The sequence below is a fragment of the Scomber scombrus genome, chromosome 1, assembly GCF_963691925.1.
Source record: "Scomber scombrus chromosome 1, fScoSco1.1, whole genome shotgun sequence".
NCBI classification, from domain to species: Eukaryota; Metazoa; Chordata; class Actinopteri; order Scombriformes; family Scombridae; genus Scomber; species Scomber scombrus.
In genome coordinates, this window is record NC_084970.1 from 7,525,592 (window position 1) to 7,541,244 (window position 15,653).

General features: G+C 39.1%; 1 protein-coding gene across 1 annotated transcript in view; it reads left to right on the forward strand.

Moving 5' to 3' along the window:
• The window catches only part of cep89 (centrosomal protein 89), a 55,485-nt gene extending 42,825 nt beyond the window's left edge, over nucleotides 1–12,660 (forward strand). Inside the window, 3 exon segments of the mRNA XM_062416712.1 lie at nucleotides 2,844–2,992; nucleotides 11,442–11,643; nucleotides 11,646–12,660. Of these exon segments, the coding sequence (XP_062272696.1) occupies nucleotides 2,844–2,992; nucleotides 11,442–11,643; nucleotides 11,646–11,885 (591 nt within the window). The 3' untranslated portion in view covers nucleotides 11,886–12,660.
• The last annotated feature ends 2,993 nt before the right edge of the window (nucleotides 12,661–15,653 follow it).

Here is a 15,653-nt window from a genome sequence, read left to right on the forward strand (position 1 = left end):
GTACCTGCTCTCAGATACACACACACACACACACACACACATACACACACACACATACACACACACACACACACACACACACACACACACACACACACACACACACACACACACACACACACACACACACACACACACACACACACACACACACACACACACACACACATACACATACACCAGCCTGCACTCACAGCTGTATGCTGTGTTTATAAGGTGTTGGTAGATGAAAGCTGGATCAGATACTTAATCAGTCAGACACATTATTTTCGACACTATGATTAACTGCTTAGCCCAGTGTTTGCTTATTTTATGCCTTGCTTCCACACCGTCTGCACTGTTTGGCCTCTTACCTGCCCAGCATAGCTCACAGTTAGCAGGTCTGATAACAACACTGAGGTGAAAACTAGAGCATTACAACATCTAAAATGAACAGTTGTTAGACTGAGGATGCTTCGATGCAAATTGTTAGATATTGGTTGAAACTACTGATGCTTGATCGAAGAAAGACTGTACCAAAATACCAATAAGCTCCTGGGCAACTGCAGCTGCTATCAATAATTTAAAGTAGTAAAACAGACATTTTCAAATTGCCTACTGTCACACAAAAAAAAAGTCTTCCCAACATGTCTAGCCATCAGCTAATGATGACGTGTTCATAAGTAAAGCTGGATAATGAATGCACTGGCTAATCCTGTCAAAAGCCTGGAAAGCACATATTTCTGAAGCCTGTTTCATAAAAGCAGTTTGCTTACATGCAGATTATAAATAGTGCCTCTGTTCCGTTTCACAAATGAGTGTCACTTGCAAATTGCAGATGACTTTGCGAGTGATTAACGCGAGAGGGAATGATCTCATGTTGCAAATCTCTTGGAACCGGCCTCGGAGTTGTAGAGACATCACTGACAGCGAAGATGATGTCATTTGGCAAAAATGATGGTTTTAGCTTTTTTTTTTAACATGTACTTGTATAACTTATTCTTTTTCTTCTATATGTAAAATATTCTCCTCTGGTATAAATTTTCAGCTATGAGCACTATAATTCAATTTTCAGCTAATTTCACTATAATTCAGCCTAATTATATTCGCATCAGCTCACATGGATTACAGCCAATAATGAAATAAATCAGCATTATGAGTTTGTGTTTTTATGTTACAAGTAACTATCAGTTGTTTGTTTTGTTACAAATGTAGAATGTGTTGTTTGCCTACAATGTTTAATGATGATTATTGTTATTTTTCATTGTATTTGCACTCATTCTGCACTCATGCTACTAAAATCATTTTACCTACTCCCCTTCACTCAAAGCAATAGTTGTTTTTATATGTTCTCAGTTGTCAAGTGTTTCCCATGCAGGCAATGAATTTTTCCCCCAAGTTTTTCATCAGGGAGCCTCTTTGAGAGCAAGCTGTGTTTCTAAAGAACCCAAACATTTAAAAGACAAAATTAAATGGAATATTAGATTATTATTATTATTAGAAAATTGTTAGTAGAGTGTGAGAAACAAACCTTACGTGTAGTCATAGATAACGTTATGATACATTTCTTTAGGGTCACTGAGGGGGAAGTGTAGTTCAAAGGTGGTTCATGTGCAGCGCCTCATTTTCATAGCAAACTGTTGATTTCAGCTACCTGAAGCTGTGTTGTATCTAATCCCACTACTTAGCTTTCCAAAGTCCGTTCCACATGTACTTACTTATTGCATGTTTTTTGATGTTGAGAATAGCATGGATACCACCTTTTCCTTGATTGTGATTGGTTGGCCGTACAATAAAAAAAAAAAGGAATCTGTTGGCACCTTTCCCCAAAAATACTTCATGCAGAGCAGACACATAGTAAATGGATGGTAGATGCTTCCTGTTGCTTTCTGTGTGCAATAGGAACATGTTTGGATAATTACAACTCAGCAGTCGTCTGATTTGGTATCATAATTACTACACTTAAAGGGAAATGGTAGCTTCAGAAGTACAGCCTTGCAGATAAATCAGTATCAAATTCATCACCAGCAGTAAAACAAGACGTTGTGCTTAACTGCTCCTCTGCAAAATGTCTCATAATCAAATCCAGACAAGCGCGCCAGTCTATAATCCACGATGATGTCGGGTGAAAGAGTCAAAACAACTTGATTGTTTTACCCTTTACCAGGCAGACATAGTGATGAACGCCTCCGTACACAAACAAATAAATAGCCTGGTAGAAGTTAAGCACACAAGCTCTCTGTCCTTACACAGACCTTGTTTTCCTCATCACTAAATCTTCAACCGCAGAGCAGCAAAACACACAATCTATAACCTCTATGTGTTTGGAGGGGTGCGTCCACCTCTTCTTCTCTCTTTAAAATGTTTTCACTTTGCCTTGCTCTGTTTTTTGCTTTATTGTCATGACTGTTATTCTCCCTCAGCCGCAGCAAACCAATTCACAGAACAGTACATGTACTCCACCTGTATGAGTGTGTGTGCTGCACCACCAGCAGTAGTTAAAAACTGTCAGCAGCCCCAACAGTTGCTGCTCTGTTGATACAACAACTTCAATATAAGTCTAAAGGACTATTATTTTCTTGAAACACACATACACAGACAGACAGACAAGAACACACCCTGCAACAAATAAACAAAAAATGCGGTACCAGCTTTTCCACAAAAGATCTGTAGGTTAGTGTGTGTGTGTGTGTGTGTGTGTGTGTGTGTGTGTGTGTGTTTTGTTCCTCACCTTGTCCCAATGTTTGCAACTCCCCCTCCTCCATTCCACTTGTCTCAGCTGCACTGTCCTTCATGTAAATCCACCTCCTTCATAGCAACACTCCACATCTCATTCCTGTGTGTGTGTGTGCTGTGCTGTGCAGGTGTACCGGAGGCAGGCGTCAACCAGACTGGCAGCGTTGGAGGAGGCAGCGGAGGGGAGAACAGCTTCCCACCAGAGGGAGATCCTTCACCTGCAGAGGCTGCTAAGAGAAAGACAGGAGGCTGAGGAGAGACTACTGCAGTCCAAGCGGTAGGAGGGGAGGGAGAGGGAAAAAGAGAGAGAGGGAGGAGAGAGTGGAGAAGGAGCGGTAAGGGGCAGGCAAGCAGGAAAAAGGGAGGAGAGTAGGGAGAGAGTGTGTGAATGAGAGGAGGAAAAGAAAGACACAGGTGATGGTGTGTGTGTGTTCGTGTGTGTAGCTTAGTAAAAAAAGAAATAATGGAGAGAGACAATGACAGGCAGCAATAATGTGCATGGAGGCAGAGCCGGTCATATCAACAACACAAAACAATTACTGAGTAGAGAGAGAGAGAGAGAGAGAGAGAGAGAGAGAGAGAGAGAGAGAGAGAGAGAGAGAGAGAGGTCTAGACAATAGATCTGTAAATCATCTGTCTTATTCTGAAATGTTTAATATTTCAACAAGAATAACCACACAGCACATCTGTATGGTTAATTATCAGCTGATTTTAGCTTAACATAATGCAGATGTATCGGTATCTGTAAAATAAGAATAAAATACAGCACATCATTGTCAAAGATATGTTGTGATGCAGTTAGATGTGCGAGTTAATTTAGAAACAGTGTTGCTATTACACATCTTGTCCACAAGAGAGCACTGATTGTATTTCAGCTGTCAAACATCCTGCTGAGACCACATCTTCTACATAATTCTTTCATCACTAAATATTAGAGATCTTTTCAAACATATTATGTGTTAATTATATTAAAAAATGAATATAATATCTGTTGGGCTACAGACATCATTTACCCACAACAGTTCAACGATGCAATGCGCAACAAATGGGAGTACACACACAAAACTACACAAAACATCAACACATTGTGCAGCAACCAAAACAACACAATAACTCCTTTGAGACTGTATTATCTCTATATGCTGTACAGTTTCTACTGTCATGGCCGTGTTCATGAGATAGATGCTGACATCACCGTAAACCGGCGAACACAGAAGATCATACAGCTTCATTTTTACATTTCTCTCCACACTAAATCAGTTAATCTGGAGGGTTTTCTGGCAATGAACAACCACGTCTGCTTTGCAGCAGGAAGTAGTGCCTCAAGCATTTTGTTTTAGAATTACAGAGAAAGATCTCCTGGTGTGCAAACAACATCAGTTGGTGAGCAATAATTGGTTTGTGTTAGTACTGAATATAATGAGAATGAGTATGTATTTATACTGCACGTGTTCTATTTATGTATGCAGTGTTTTTTTTTCTTGTTGACTCTTGAGAAAAAACACTTGTAAGGAGAGAAGAGCGATCTTGTGAAGGTTGCTGCTTGTAAATGATAAACTCAGGCTGCTGCATTAAGCTAATTGAATTGTCTTGGTGAGATTAACCAACATGTTTGTAACTCTGGTCGTTATACAAAGACATTGCAAAGAATTACATTACTTGAAATGACAGGTATAGTGTGACACTGCTGGAAAAACAAATCCCTGTTGGTACTTTGCTGCTCCTGAAACAATCTCCCACTTCCCCTTTATTCCCCTGTCAGTATGTCTGTTTTTAGCTTGTTCTCTGGGCCCGCTGCCTGCAGCTATCAAATGAAAGCTAGCTAATCAGATTGTTAGAAGATCCAGTTGTGCTCTATCCTGAGTGATCAAGAAATCACACACACACACACACACACACACACACACACACACACACACACTACTACACACGTTATGCACAGTACTAAAACCTACTGGTTTTACCAAACCACTAACCACTGCATCACTGGCTTTGAGAAACCGCTTTCACCACCAGATCACCTTTACCTATACATGCACCGTACCCTTCAGGACCCATCGGTTTTGAGAAAGCAGTTTTCCCTGCTCTCAGCTAGGGATTCGGGAGTTCAGCCCAGTAGTGATCTGCTAGGCTGAAGTCAAACTTCTCACCTCCACATAGAGGAAAAATCTATATCATCCTCATTCTCTTTTCTCTCTGATCCACTGCTTTGTATTCTGCCCATGCCGCCGCCGCAGAGATACTGATAGGTTGTGATGGCCGCCTGCCTGCTGAGTTCTGCGTAGCCTCCAGGGAGGCAGCACAGCCTGAGACTTCCAGGAGCTCAGGAGGGAACTGAGCCTTCAGATCACTTGCCCCCTTAAAAGCAGCCCTATCTTCCCTATACCAACCCACAAACCATAGAATGAACTGCTACATATGAGGGAAGATTATCTTTATCTTTTGACTTTCGTTTGACTAACTTTACATATTTTGATTTCTTTTAGCTAATTACACACAACATTCAGAAAGATTTTGGATTGGTTGGATGAAATATGTGTTCAGGCGGTTTGTGGGGAAAGCTTTATAATTGGTTGAAATGGCTGGAACGGGTTAAAAATGTATGAAGAATGGGTTGACAGTGAGTAAAGAATATACGGTTTTATGGGTTTATGTAAAAGGTGTAAAGTATTTGTAGGTTGATTAATTAATTGAAAACATGTATATGGTATGTGAAGTGGTGAATGTTATGATGTGATAATGGTGTATAGAATATGTAGAATGGGTTTAGAGAACAGCTTTGATTTTCTTAAGAAGGGTTTTTGAAATATTATTATCACATTTTACATTTTGTTTGAAATGAGTGTAAAATGGGCAGAATAGATTAGGGAAGTCTGGGAGCACAGCGCCTGTCTGTTACATGCAGGGTGAACTTTTTCTTTTTTAAAAATTGGTTCAACTTGGTGAAACTCAGTCCTAATTCTAATTCAGTCCTCTTCCTTTCATGCCTGTTGAGGCCCCTGGTTGCTTCAGCTTTAATCTCTCCTGTTTTCACATACTGGAAAATAAGCAGTGAAAATCGCTGACATTATTTTATGTTAATGGCGTACACATGGGGGACCTGATACATAATTAATGCTAAAGCCCGTGAATGCAGATAAACACATTTTAGTAGTACTCAATTATCCGTTGCTTTCCCAACAGGTTGAGGAGTGGTTGTGAGTGTGCTGCAGCACAGCAGAGAGGATCAGAGGGGGGAACGTGGCTCTCGTGTTATTCGTGTCTTGGCAACTAACATTATAGGGTTGAAAGTTCCGCACATCGGAGTAATTGGATTATTAAACTGTTTTGACAGTATTTGTTTGGGTCACGGAGGATATGCATGTAAACTACAGACAGAGAACACTACACTAAGAAAAACTTGTGAAAAGTCAAATTTTCTTTTGTTTTTAGAGGTCAAAAAGGACCAGCAGAAATGCTTACTGAGTTGCAGTGCTGGAGAAACCAATACTTAAAGTAAATATAGAGCTTTTTAAATTAATTTAGAGTTTGCTGTATCATTAAGAAATAAAATCAAACTATCTGTATCATACTGAATTGCATATAGCATCATTCCTTTCTATTGCATTGAATCAAATTGTGTGTCAATTGTGAATCATATCACATGGTAGTTTCGTCATATGTATCTTTCATTGTTGGCAATGCATCAATATCAATATGCGTATCACATCAGCCTCAGTGATACACATTTCTAGAAGTAACTAAGTCTTTTATGACTTCCTACATCTTGTTTCAAGAAAATATCTGCTGAAAAGCACTTAATAACACTGTGACAAGTATGTTCTTTACCAGATGACCGTGATGAATGTTGATTATGCACTATAGTGACCTTTGCAATCATAGCTACCATATTTTTTTGTGCCCATTGCTCTCCAGCTGCTCTCTGAAAGGTTTGTTTTGTGGTTTAATGCAGGTAGAAGGCTGGCAAAGGAATACTTTGCTAATAGCGGCACTCAGATAACATAGATTATCCATAATCCCTTCTGCAACCTGCACCTAGATGCTATGGCTCATACCTACTGACATAAACCACAGTTGATATGTTAGTAGTTCATAGTGTTACAGTACAATGTAATTTGTGTCTTTTATCATGGTAATAAAATGGGATTAAGACCAAGTTTGTGCTGGGCAAAATTGGATGTCAAATTCAAAACTTGTAATGGGATTCTCTCATCAGAAACAGATCTAAGAATATGCAGATTCAATTTTGGAAAACAGGTGATATGTACAAATGTCAGACACACAACTAACACTATTAATACTGCCAGTGTCTGATTTGATCTATCATTTGTACATGACTGTATGAGTACTTTTACTAATATGACACTCTTCTACTCAGTTACAGAACAGAGGTCCAAGACTTTCTTAAAATGATTGTCCAGTACTAGTGGAAGTGCTGTTCCCTGTGGCTGTCTCGCAGCCAGACCTGCCATATAAACACTCTACTACTTAGAATAACACAGAATAATGTTAGTTTGTGGGCTAACAGGGCAAAGAATAATGAGTAGCATGTTGCTCTGTTGCAGAGCGATAGACCAAATCCTCAGATGGCTGCAGCTTACTGAAACTATGATTGTAATGAATATGTACTGTGGCATCGGAGCTGCTGCTGAGTCTTTCTCTATAGGTCAGACTGCAGCTGTGTGGCCCAGTGGTCCCCAAAGATATCCCACCAAAACATGCATACAAACACACACAAACATAGGCTGCTATTGAATTTTCCATCTCTTATAGCTGCAAGATTTATTTGTTTGTTGCGCAGCTTCATAGGGAACAATGATGAGGGTGGTTGCCATGGGTAACGCATGTGCGCATGCAGTTTGAGTTGGAGGTAATTAGCAGACGGTGGAGTTTGTGAGGTTTTTCTCTCAGGAAAGACAGGGGAGGGACAGAATGTTTTTGGTCCCAGTCAATGACTGAAAGAAACATCTTTAATTAAAAATGAGGCACCACATTGTCTAGTCTGTTCTCAAGATACATTTCTGGTATCAGAGGCACTGAGAGACCACAGGAATCAAGTCCTAAACAACAGAAGAGGTCGATGTTCTCATCTTTAAAATGATTCCTTTCCCTGATATAAAAAGTGTTTATATGACCTTTTTTGATCTCCCGTCTGTATGGGTAAGGTTTGGTTATGCAAATAAAACTACTTGACTAAAAAGATTACGGTCATAGTCTTGTCCAGAAATGTCTTCACAAACAGGGTCCCAGCTGTTTTTACCATAGTTTTCTTACCTTGAGACTAACTGGCAGGTATTATAACATTGACAAACTCAGAATGTACAGTTTTTCAATTCATCAGATTTTGCACAAAAGGCTTTATGCAACTTTTTTGACACGTGAGGCTCCAGACATGCTTGCAGCTCTGTGAGGCACAGCGGTGCTTTTGGCAAAATGCCAACATCAGCATGTTAACATGTTTATAATGATAATGCTAACATGTAGGTTCACAATCTTAATTTATATGAGCAAATGTTCTGGTTCAAGATTCAAGAGATTGCATTGTCTCATGTACAAAAATACAGCAGACGGCAACGTTAAAGGCAGTGAAATTACTACTACTACTACTACAAAACTACATCCCCAACCCTTATCTATGCATCGTAAGTGGATGTTCACTGTACATTTTTAAACATTTATGAACGTAGCTCTCAGAATGTGGAGGTGCAGTATGTTCACCTAATTGGTGCCAGCATATAATAAGAGGCAAACTGAGTCCAGACAGAGCAGCTGATTGCTTCAGTCGCTGACGTGTGAGCAGCGTATGACAGAGGAGCTTTAATGCATCATCCATTGTAACAATTGCAGCACACACAGGTAATTACATGCTGCCTCTATGGAGCTGTTACTCTTTTGTTATCACCATCTCTCCTTCTTTCCTGCCCTAGTGAAGTAGTGGGTTTTTAAAGAAGTTAATTCATCCAGCATGCTTGTACTTGTCCCAGTGTTGTTTTTCTTGCACTTAAAAAACCAAAAAGCCAAAGAATGATTAGAACTGGCCCATGAGCATGTTGAGAATTTAGTTTGAGTTGATCTTATACTGTATATTGCACAAGCAGAAACTTAAAAATGTGAATGTCATGATGTGTAGGAGTTTTTTTTTGTCGATAATATGCAGAATATACAAAGTTAGTAGACATTATCATAATTTTCTAGATCTATGGCTGCTGTTTTTAGTTTTCAAATATCTCACTATTTCATAATCTCATCCAATTTTGTGGCTAAAACTGAAACTCTGAAGCACAGATTGTTTTGTGGTCATTAATGTGAGGTTTTTAGTTTAGTCATTTTCAATTCATGCAACTCAAATACACATGTAAATTAATAAAGTAAATAACCGTATGTCCTCGTTTTTTCATCTCCTTTAGAACCAGTGACAAACCAACAAAAGGCAGATTCTGTCTGTAGACTGAACCTTAGGTTGATGGTCTTATACCTTAAACAGATTACAGCTCAAAGTAATGGACAAAATAACTGCAACATCCTTCTGACAGCGTCTCAGTGAAACCTAACATTTATAATCTCATAATACTTGTATTTATTTTTATAAAGACTATTGAATTCCAAGGTCCTCTGTACACAAGCTGCGTGAATGTGAAGTGTGAAGGGTAACTTCTCGAGCTCAAGAAACAAAAACATTTAACATGGTTGATTTATTTTTCTCTCTACCACAATTTGTGGTATTTGAGCACATTTCACACATTGAAACTTGAACTCATTTTACTCAAATGTCATCACATCGCTCATTTGACTGGCTAAATAGGCTTATGTTTCTCAAAGTTAAATAACTCATTATGGAAGGAAACCTCAGAAAAGCGCCGCCTATGGCATCAGTTGAGTCTGAATGTGTGAACACGTCCGTCGTGCCACTCTGACAGTTATTCCCATATGATCTGAATGCAGTATAACACCCTGGCTGAGCCCAATGATTGCTGCTTTATTTAGAAACACTCCACTTCTTCCTGCATTGTGCCTGGGGAGTTTATTTGATGAGGAAGTGCTCTTGTGCTTAACGATCCTTAATACTTGCAGAGGTGAGTGTTATGGCCAGCGGGAATTACTATAAAGCCATCAGACACACTGATTTGAAAAAAACTATGTTTTATTAATAATATCTTATTGAAGGAGGGGTGTTTGGGCCACCAGTTGATCAATGTGTGTGTGTGTAATCATAAGATGTAATGAGGTTTAATCCAATCCTAAGTGTGGTTTGTTTTACCAGGACAGAACACTGCCATTCAGAGTGATATAGCATCTTGATTTCATTATTGCATGTCATAGACACCGATGGTAGCTGGAAAAAAAAAAACTGACTGCTGGCATTGATTTTTAGGCTTACACACAAACACACAGACATATACACACGCACATTCAAGGATTTCAAACTAGACGACAACTAAGAGCACATTTAATATATTTATTCCATCTTTCTCTGTGTTGTTAATAACAGCCATTTAAATCCTTATTACTCGTTTTCTTAAAATGTTGATGTTTTTTATACTTTGAAAATACAATTGAGCAGCTAGTCTTGGGGCGTTTGTTGCTCAGGAGGTAGAGCAGGTCGCCCACTAATTGGAATATCAGTGGTTTGATTTCCGGCTCCTCCAGCCAACATGTCGAAGTGTCCTTGGGAAAGATACTGAACCCACAAATTCCTACCAAAGGCTGCACCATCAATGTGTGAATGTGTGTCTGAATGGGTGAATGAGGCTTGTAGTGTAAAAGCGCTTTGAATGGTCTGAAGACTAGAAAGGCGCTCTACAAACACAGTCCATTTACCATTTAGTTTTCTGTCTGGTTGGGTGGGCAGCCTTTTTACAAGCATTGCAACTGACACCACAAGATAACCGATAAGAGCTCAGACCTGCACCATTCATGAGATAATGAGAGCAATGTAGTGCTCTGCACATTGTAGGTACTCTGGATATTGTGTTAGCACTCTGTGTGTATATATAAAATAATACAGATTTTAAACAGTTTACTCATGTTGAAACTCTACATTTTGTCGTCTCAGTGTTGTGAACCACCTGCAGCCACAATTCTGCTTTATCACATCCTGGTGTTCATTGCTGCTGTGGGCCTTTTTCTCTATATCCATTACTAAATACAATTCTTCAGGCACTACTTAAGAAATAATTGGGAAAGAAGATGCATGCTGTTGTATCTCCAGCAGCTGTCTGTTTTTGGATAAGGGCAGGTGAGAATGGGTGGATTTGAGGTGCTTTAGTGCTACACAATGGTTACAGAAGTATGAAAATGGAAATTTGAGAGCCTTTGCTGCTCCTCTGGGATGTCACCACTGTCTGCTGTAGTCATGATGGTGGTGGCGATTGCACTGTAGGAACCGGAGATGACTCCACTGATTTCCACTGTGTAAGACAGTAGAGATACTCTCAGGTTTTCCTGTGGTCATCCTGATCCCATTGACACATAATGGAGTTTCATGACCACAGCCATGCAGTTCATCCCCTGTTATTCAAGCTAAGCACAGGTACCTCACGTACTACACGCACAAACACACACACTTACCTTCAGTGTATTAACACTATTCACATTCTTCGTTCATTTTAATTTAAGTCAGTCTACATAGTATTATTTTTTCTCTGAGTTTTTTTTTTTCCTTGTCAGATTACATTTTCCGAAGAATTAATTTTGTGTTTAATTTCCTCCTCTCTTTGCTTCTCCAGGGAGGTAGAAGAGGAGCTGGAGGTGGTGTGGCAGGCAGCAACCAGGGAGAACCAGCAAATGAAGGAAACTCTTTTAGACTCTAGGCTCATCGGAGACCTCCATGGTTGGGCCCTTTCCGGCAGCACCTCCCCCGGGTGGCCTTCTCAAGTTCCAGATGAGACCACCCCATCTACCTAGCATCACCCGCACAGCCCCCCCCCCCAGCCCCACCTCTCACCTCTCATCAAAGCCCTGGGCTCAAGATAAGGTCTGTACTTGAATCCGACTCAGATGACCAAAACAACTCCTTGGATGAGAAGCACAAGCATGAGCTGAATTTCTATTGTGAAAACTCTTCGAGCCATAACCCACAGTGTGACTCTATTCATACTGACACAATAGACTTGTTATATTACTATACACTAGTTACACTATCAACCTGCCAGCTTGACATTGCATTTTAGATAAAATCCTTGTAAACTTGCACCATACTTTGTAACAAATCACAAATGTTTTAACTACATTTTAATGACATTTATACGATGACAGCTGAAATCTCTCTGTGGAAGCCAGCATGTAAAGGGAGACAACAGTAATGTGGATAAGCTGACTAAACACATTTTTGTCCTGTAAGTAAAACTTGCTTTGGACATAAAAAACTGAAAAAAAATGGAAAAAAGTCAGAATGAAACATACTAATCACTTAATAACACACCTTACTTTGTTACAGCCTGTGCACTCAGAAAAACTCCACTTCTTGAACAGTATGTTGTCCAAAGAGTTTTGTAATTTCATTAAAATTGTCTTTTGAGAATAGACTCAGGGTTTTACAGGCCATGCCAAATATGACCAACTGACACGTATTCCCAGTAGTGGAGCAAGTTGGACTGTTAAGCTTGGTTTAGGGCTCTTGTTTACCAAAGAATGTAGCCAATGTTGCCATCTGCTGGACACACGTGGTAATGTGATGGTTACAGCAGTAACACTATACTGTACGGTACAGACATGGAGAAGCAACAGGTACACTAAATGACATAAATAATAATAAAAGACATCCACAGACTTTAAACCTTTTAATCAAAGGAAATCAAACTGACTGTATGATTAAAGTGAAGAATATCAAGTGACTTATTAAGAGGAGATACTTGATGATATTTCAGTGGAGTTTACTTGCTTGTCAAAAATAAATGCACACTAAGAGTACAAGTGTTAAGGTAAAATAAGTGTTAATACACATAGAGGTGCACATATTTAGTTCTTTTTTTGTATAATTATTACTTTTGTTAACTATTGTGTTGTGCTGTATTTTGTGACATCCTAAATTTGTTAACTGCATCCCACAAAAGAATGTGCTTTAGACACAGTAGTGTTGTGACTATCTTGCTACTGTGTAAATAATAAAGCAGATTTTCCAACATTCGAAGGCTCAGTCCTTTTCTTTGTCATCGACTCAAAACGTGAATCAGACGTGATCAAAATAGCATGTGCAGCAGTATTTGTTTTCTCACTACAAAGCCGTACTTGAACCATTGGTTTTTTATTTTATCTGAGTACTTTCTATCAAATACAGACCATTAACCCAGAAGGTGTCATGACACAGTGACTAAGACGCCATAACATCACCTCTTTAATATAACCACAGCCCTGCTGGATTAGACTGGAACCACAAGGTTGACTGCACTTTGTGTAGAGCTGCACCACAAATCCCTGCTGACGAACACAGGCCTAAAGTGACGGCGTAGCAGTGGCTCAGACATGTATGGTGGCCGTTAAGAGATGAAGGATACTGCTAATACCTGGTGTAACTTAGTGAGCTCGCTTACATATCGCAACAGCCTACAGTCAGCCAAAAGGACTGCTGGAAAATATGACCAACAAATCAATCAGCAGAGTTACAGCATCACTCTCAGCCACAGTGTCGTCAGTCACAAATTTTCAGCTCATGCTCTAAAAAACACAAGTGCAAATTAGCAGTCACATGACAGCTTGCTCAATTCAATGTGACTGATATTTCCACAACATTAACTGCATCATTACACTAACTAAGTCACATCGTAATCGTGACTTAGCAGTAATGCCGTTAGACAACCTTTCTCATAATCTGTGCTGAACGTGGGTCTTACAGGCTTTTCTTACAGGATGGAAACTTAATTTAAGGATGTCGATGTTGAAATGTATGGTGGCCCCTAAGGGCAAACCCACAAACATGAAAACATGCTCAAAATACCACAAATCGTAAAACAAATACAAAAGTGAAAACACAGCCTTTATGAGACATGCAACAAATACATTTAAAGTGAAGGCCATGCTGACACCTTATGACACCGGCATACTGTTCATCTTTGGATTCAACACAGTGTTTAAAAGTTGTTTGCAGACTCTCTATGTTAAAACTTTCTATCGTTTGGCCTGTTTCTGATGGAAGTGGAATTCGGTGAGGGTGAACAGCAATTTTGACAAAATCCTTGAACATCATAAAGTCATATTGGCACGTTCATAGGAGCCAAACCTCTGAGGAGCCTGATAAAAATCCTATTCACAGTCTGTCACTTATAGGCAAGGCAAGGCAAGGCAGTTTTATTTATATAGCGCATTTCATACACAATGGCAACTCAATGTGCTTTACATAACACGAACATTTAACAGAAAATTGCAAAATGTTGCAAGAGGCCAAAAGTGTCAAGTAGAGCAGAGAGTTCTTTGGCATTACTGTCCATGTTATTGTCTACGTGAATGTTAAAATCCCCAGCTATGATAAAAAAGTTGTAGTCAGTACAGATAACTGACAGCAGTTCAGCAAACTCATCACTCATCATCCTGAGTATCTTGGAGGTCTATAAATGATTAAAAAAAGAACTTTTGGATCACCTTTTAATAAAAAACAGAGATATTCAAAAGAGCTAAAATCATCTAATGTAATTTCCTTGCACTGAAATACAGATTTAAAGATGGCAGCAACTCCCCCGCCTTTCTTACCAGTTCGACACTTGTTCATAAAACAAACATTTGTTGGTGCTGTCTCATTGAGAATAGCACAACAGCTACATTCAGTCAGCCATGTTTCACTAAGGAGTAAAAAATCTGGATCATAGGTCATAATGACGTCATTAACTAACAGTGATTTGTTGAGTAGTGATCTGATATTTAGTAGAGCTAATCTTGTAGAGATAGCAGGAGACACTTATATTCACTTCATTAAAGACATTACAGTCTTCTGCCCTTCATCATCTAGAAGAGGATGAATTCCAAATTTAATTAATTTTGTATTACGAAAGTCAAATATGAAGACCTACATTTCTCTGATCTAAATTACACATTCATCCCTCTTCAAAACAGGTGTTATCATTGAAAAGAGTTATTAAACTCAGTGCTCTGCCAGGTATTAAGTTAAAAACATGTGTGAAATCCTTGACTAGCGTTTGATGAACAATATAAAAATGATCTATCACAACCCATGTGCACATTGTCGTGAAATATAAAACCCCTGTTATGACTTGCATTGTGCAACACATAGGCAGCTAAAGGACAGGACAGGCTGATTAAGTATCATGTGCACATGATACATTTAGGACAAATACATTTAATGAGAAATGGACGGACATGATAACAGTATTCTTTTCACCGATACACTAAACGAGCTGCAAAAACCTGCCTCACCAAACTCTGAAGTGAAATCTGTAAGTACTCCATACCTTTATAGCTGGAACGATTAGTCCATTAATAATGGTCAACTATTTTGATAAGACATCACTATATGCTTTGGGAATTTATAATGGGATTTTTAAAAAATGTGTTGAACTGATTAATTAAAAAAACTAATCGGTTGATCAATAGATACTGAAAATAATAATTTGTTGCAGCCTTATACAACTGTCTTCCATACAGCATAAAGTGATATAAGCAGTAATCTGGACCACCACTGAGCTGAACTACATTTCACTGTATAATGAGTGAGAGTTTTTAAACTTTTCCTGAGGGAAGAAGTTCAGAGAGTCTGTGTCCAGGGTTGGATGGGTGAGTTATCTTCCATTTAAATAGTCTGTGATCTCTCAACTATTTTCTGTATGTCACATATTGCATGTTACAATTTACTGCACTCGTTGGGTCCTCCAGCTATTTCGCATTGCTCTTCCATTAGGTTGGAGCACAACTGCTGGACAAAAAAACTACATCAATGCAGGAGGGGTGAAGATATCTTGACTTCAAGTTCTTATTATGAGTCAAGCTCCAAA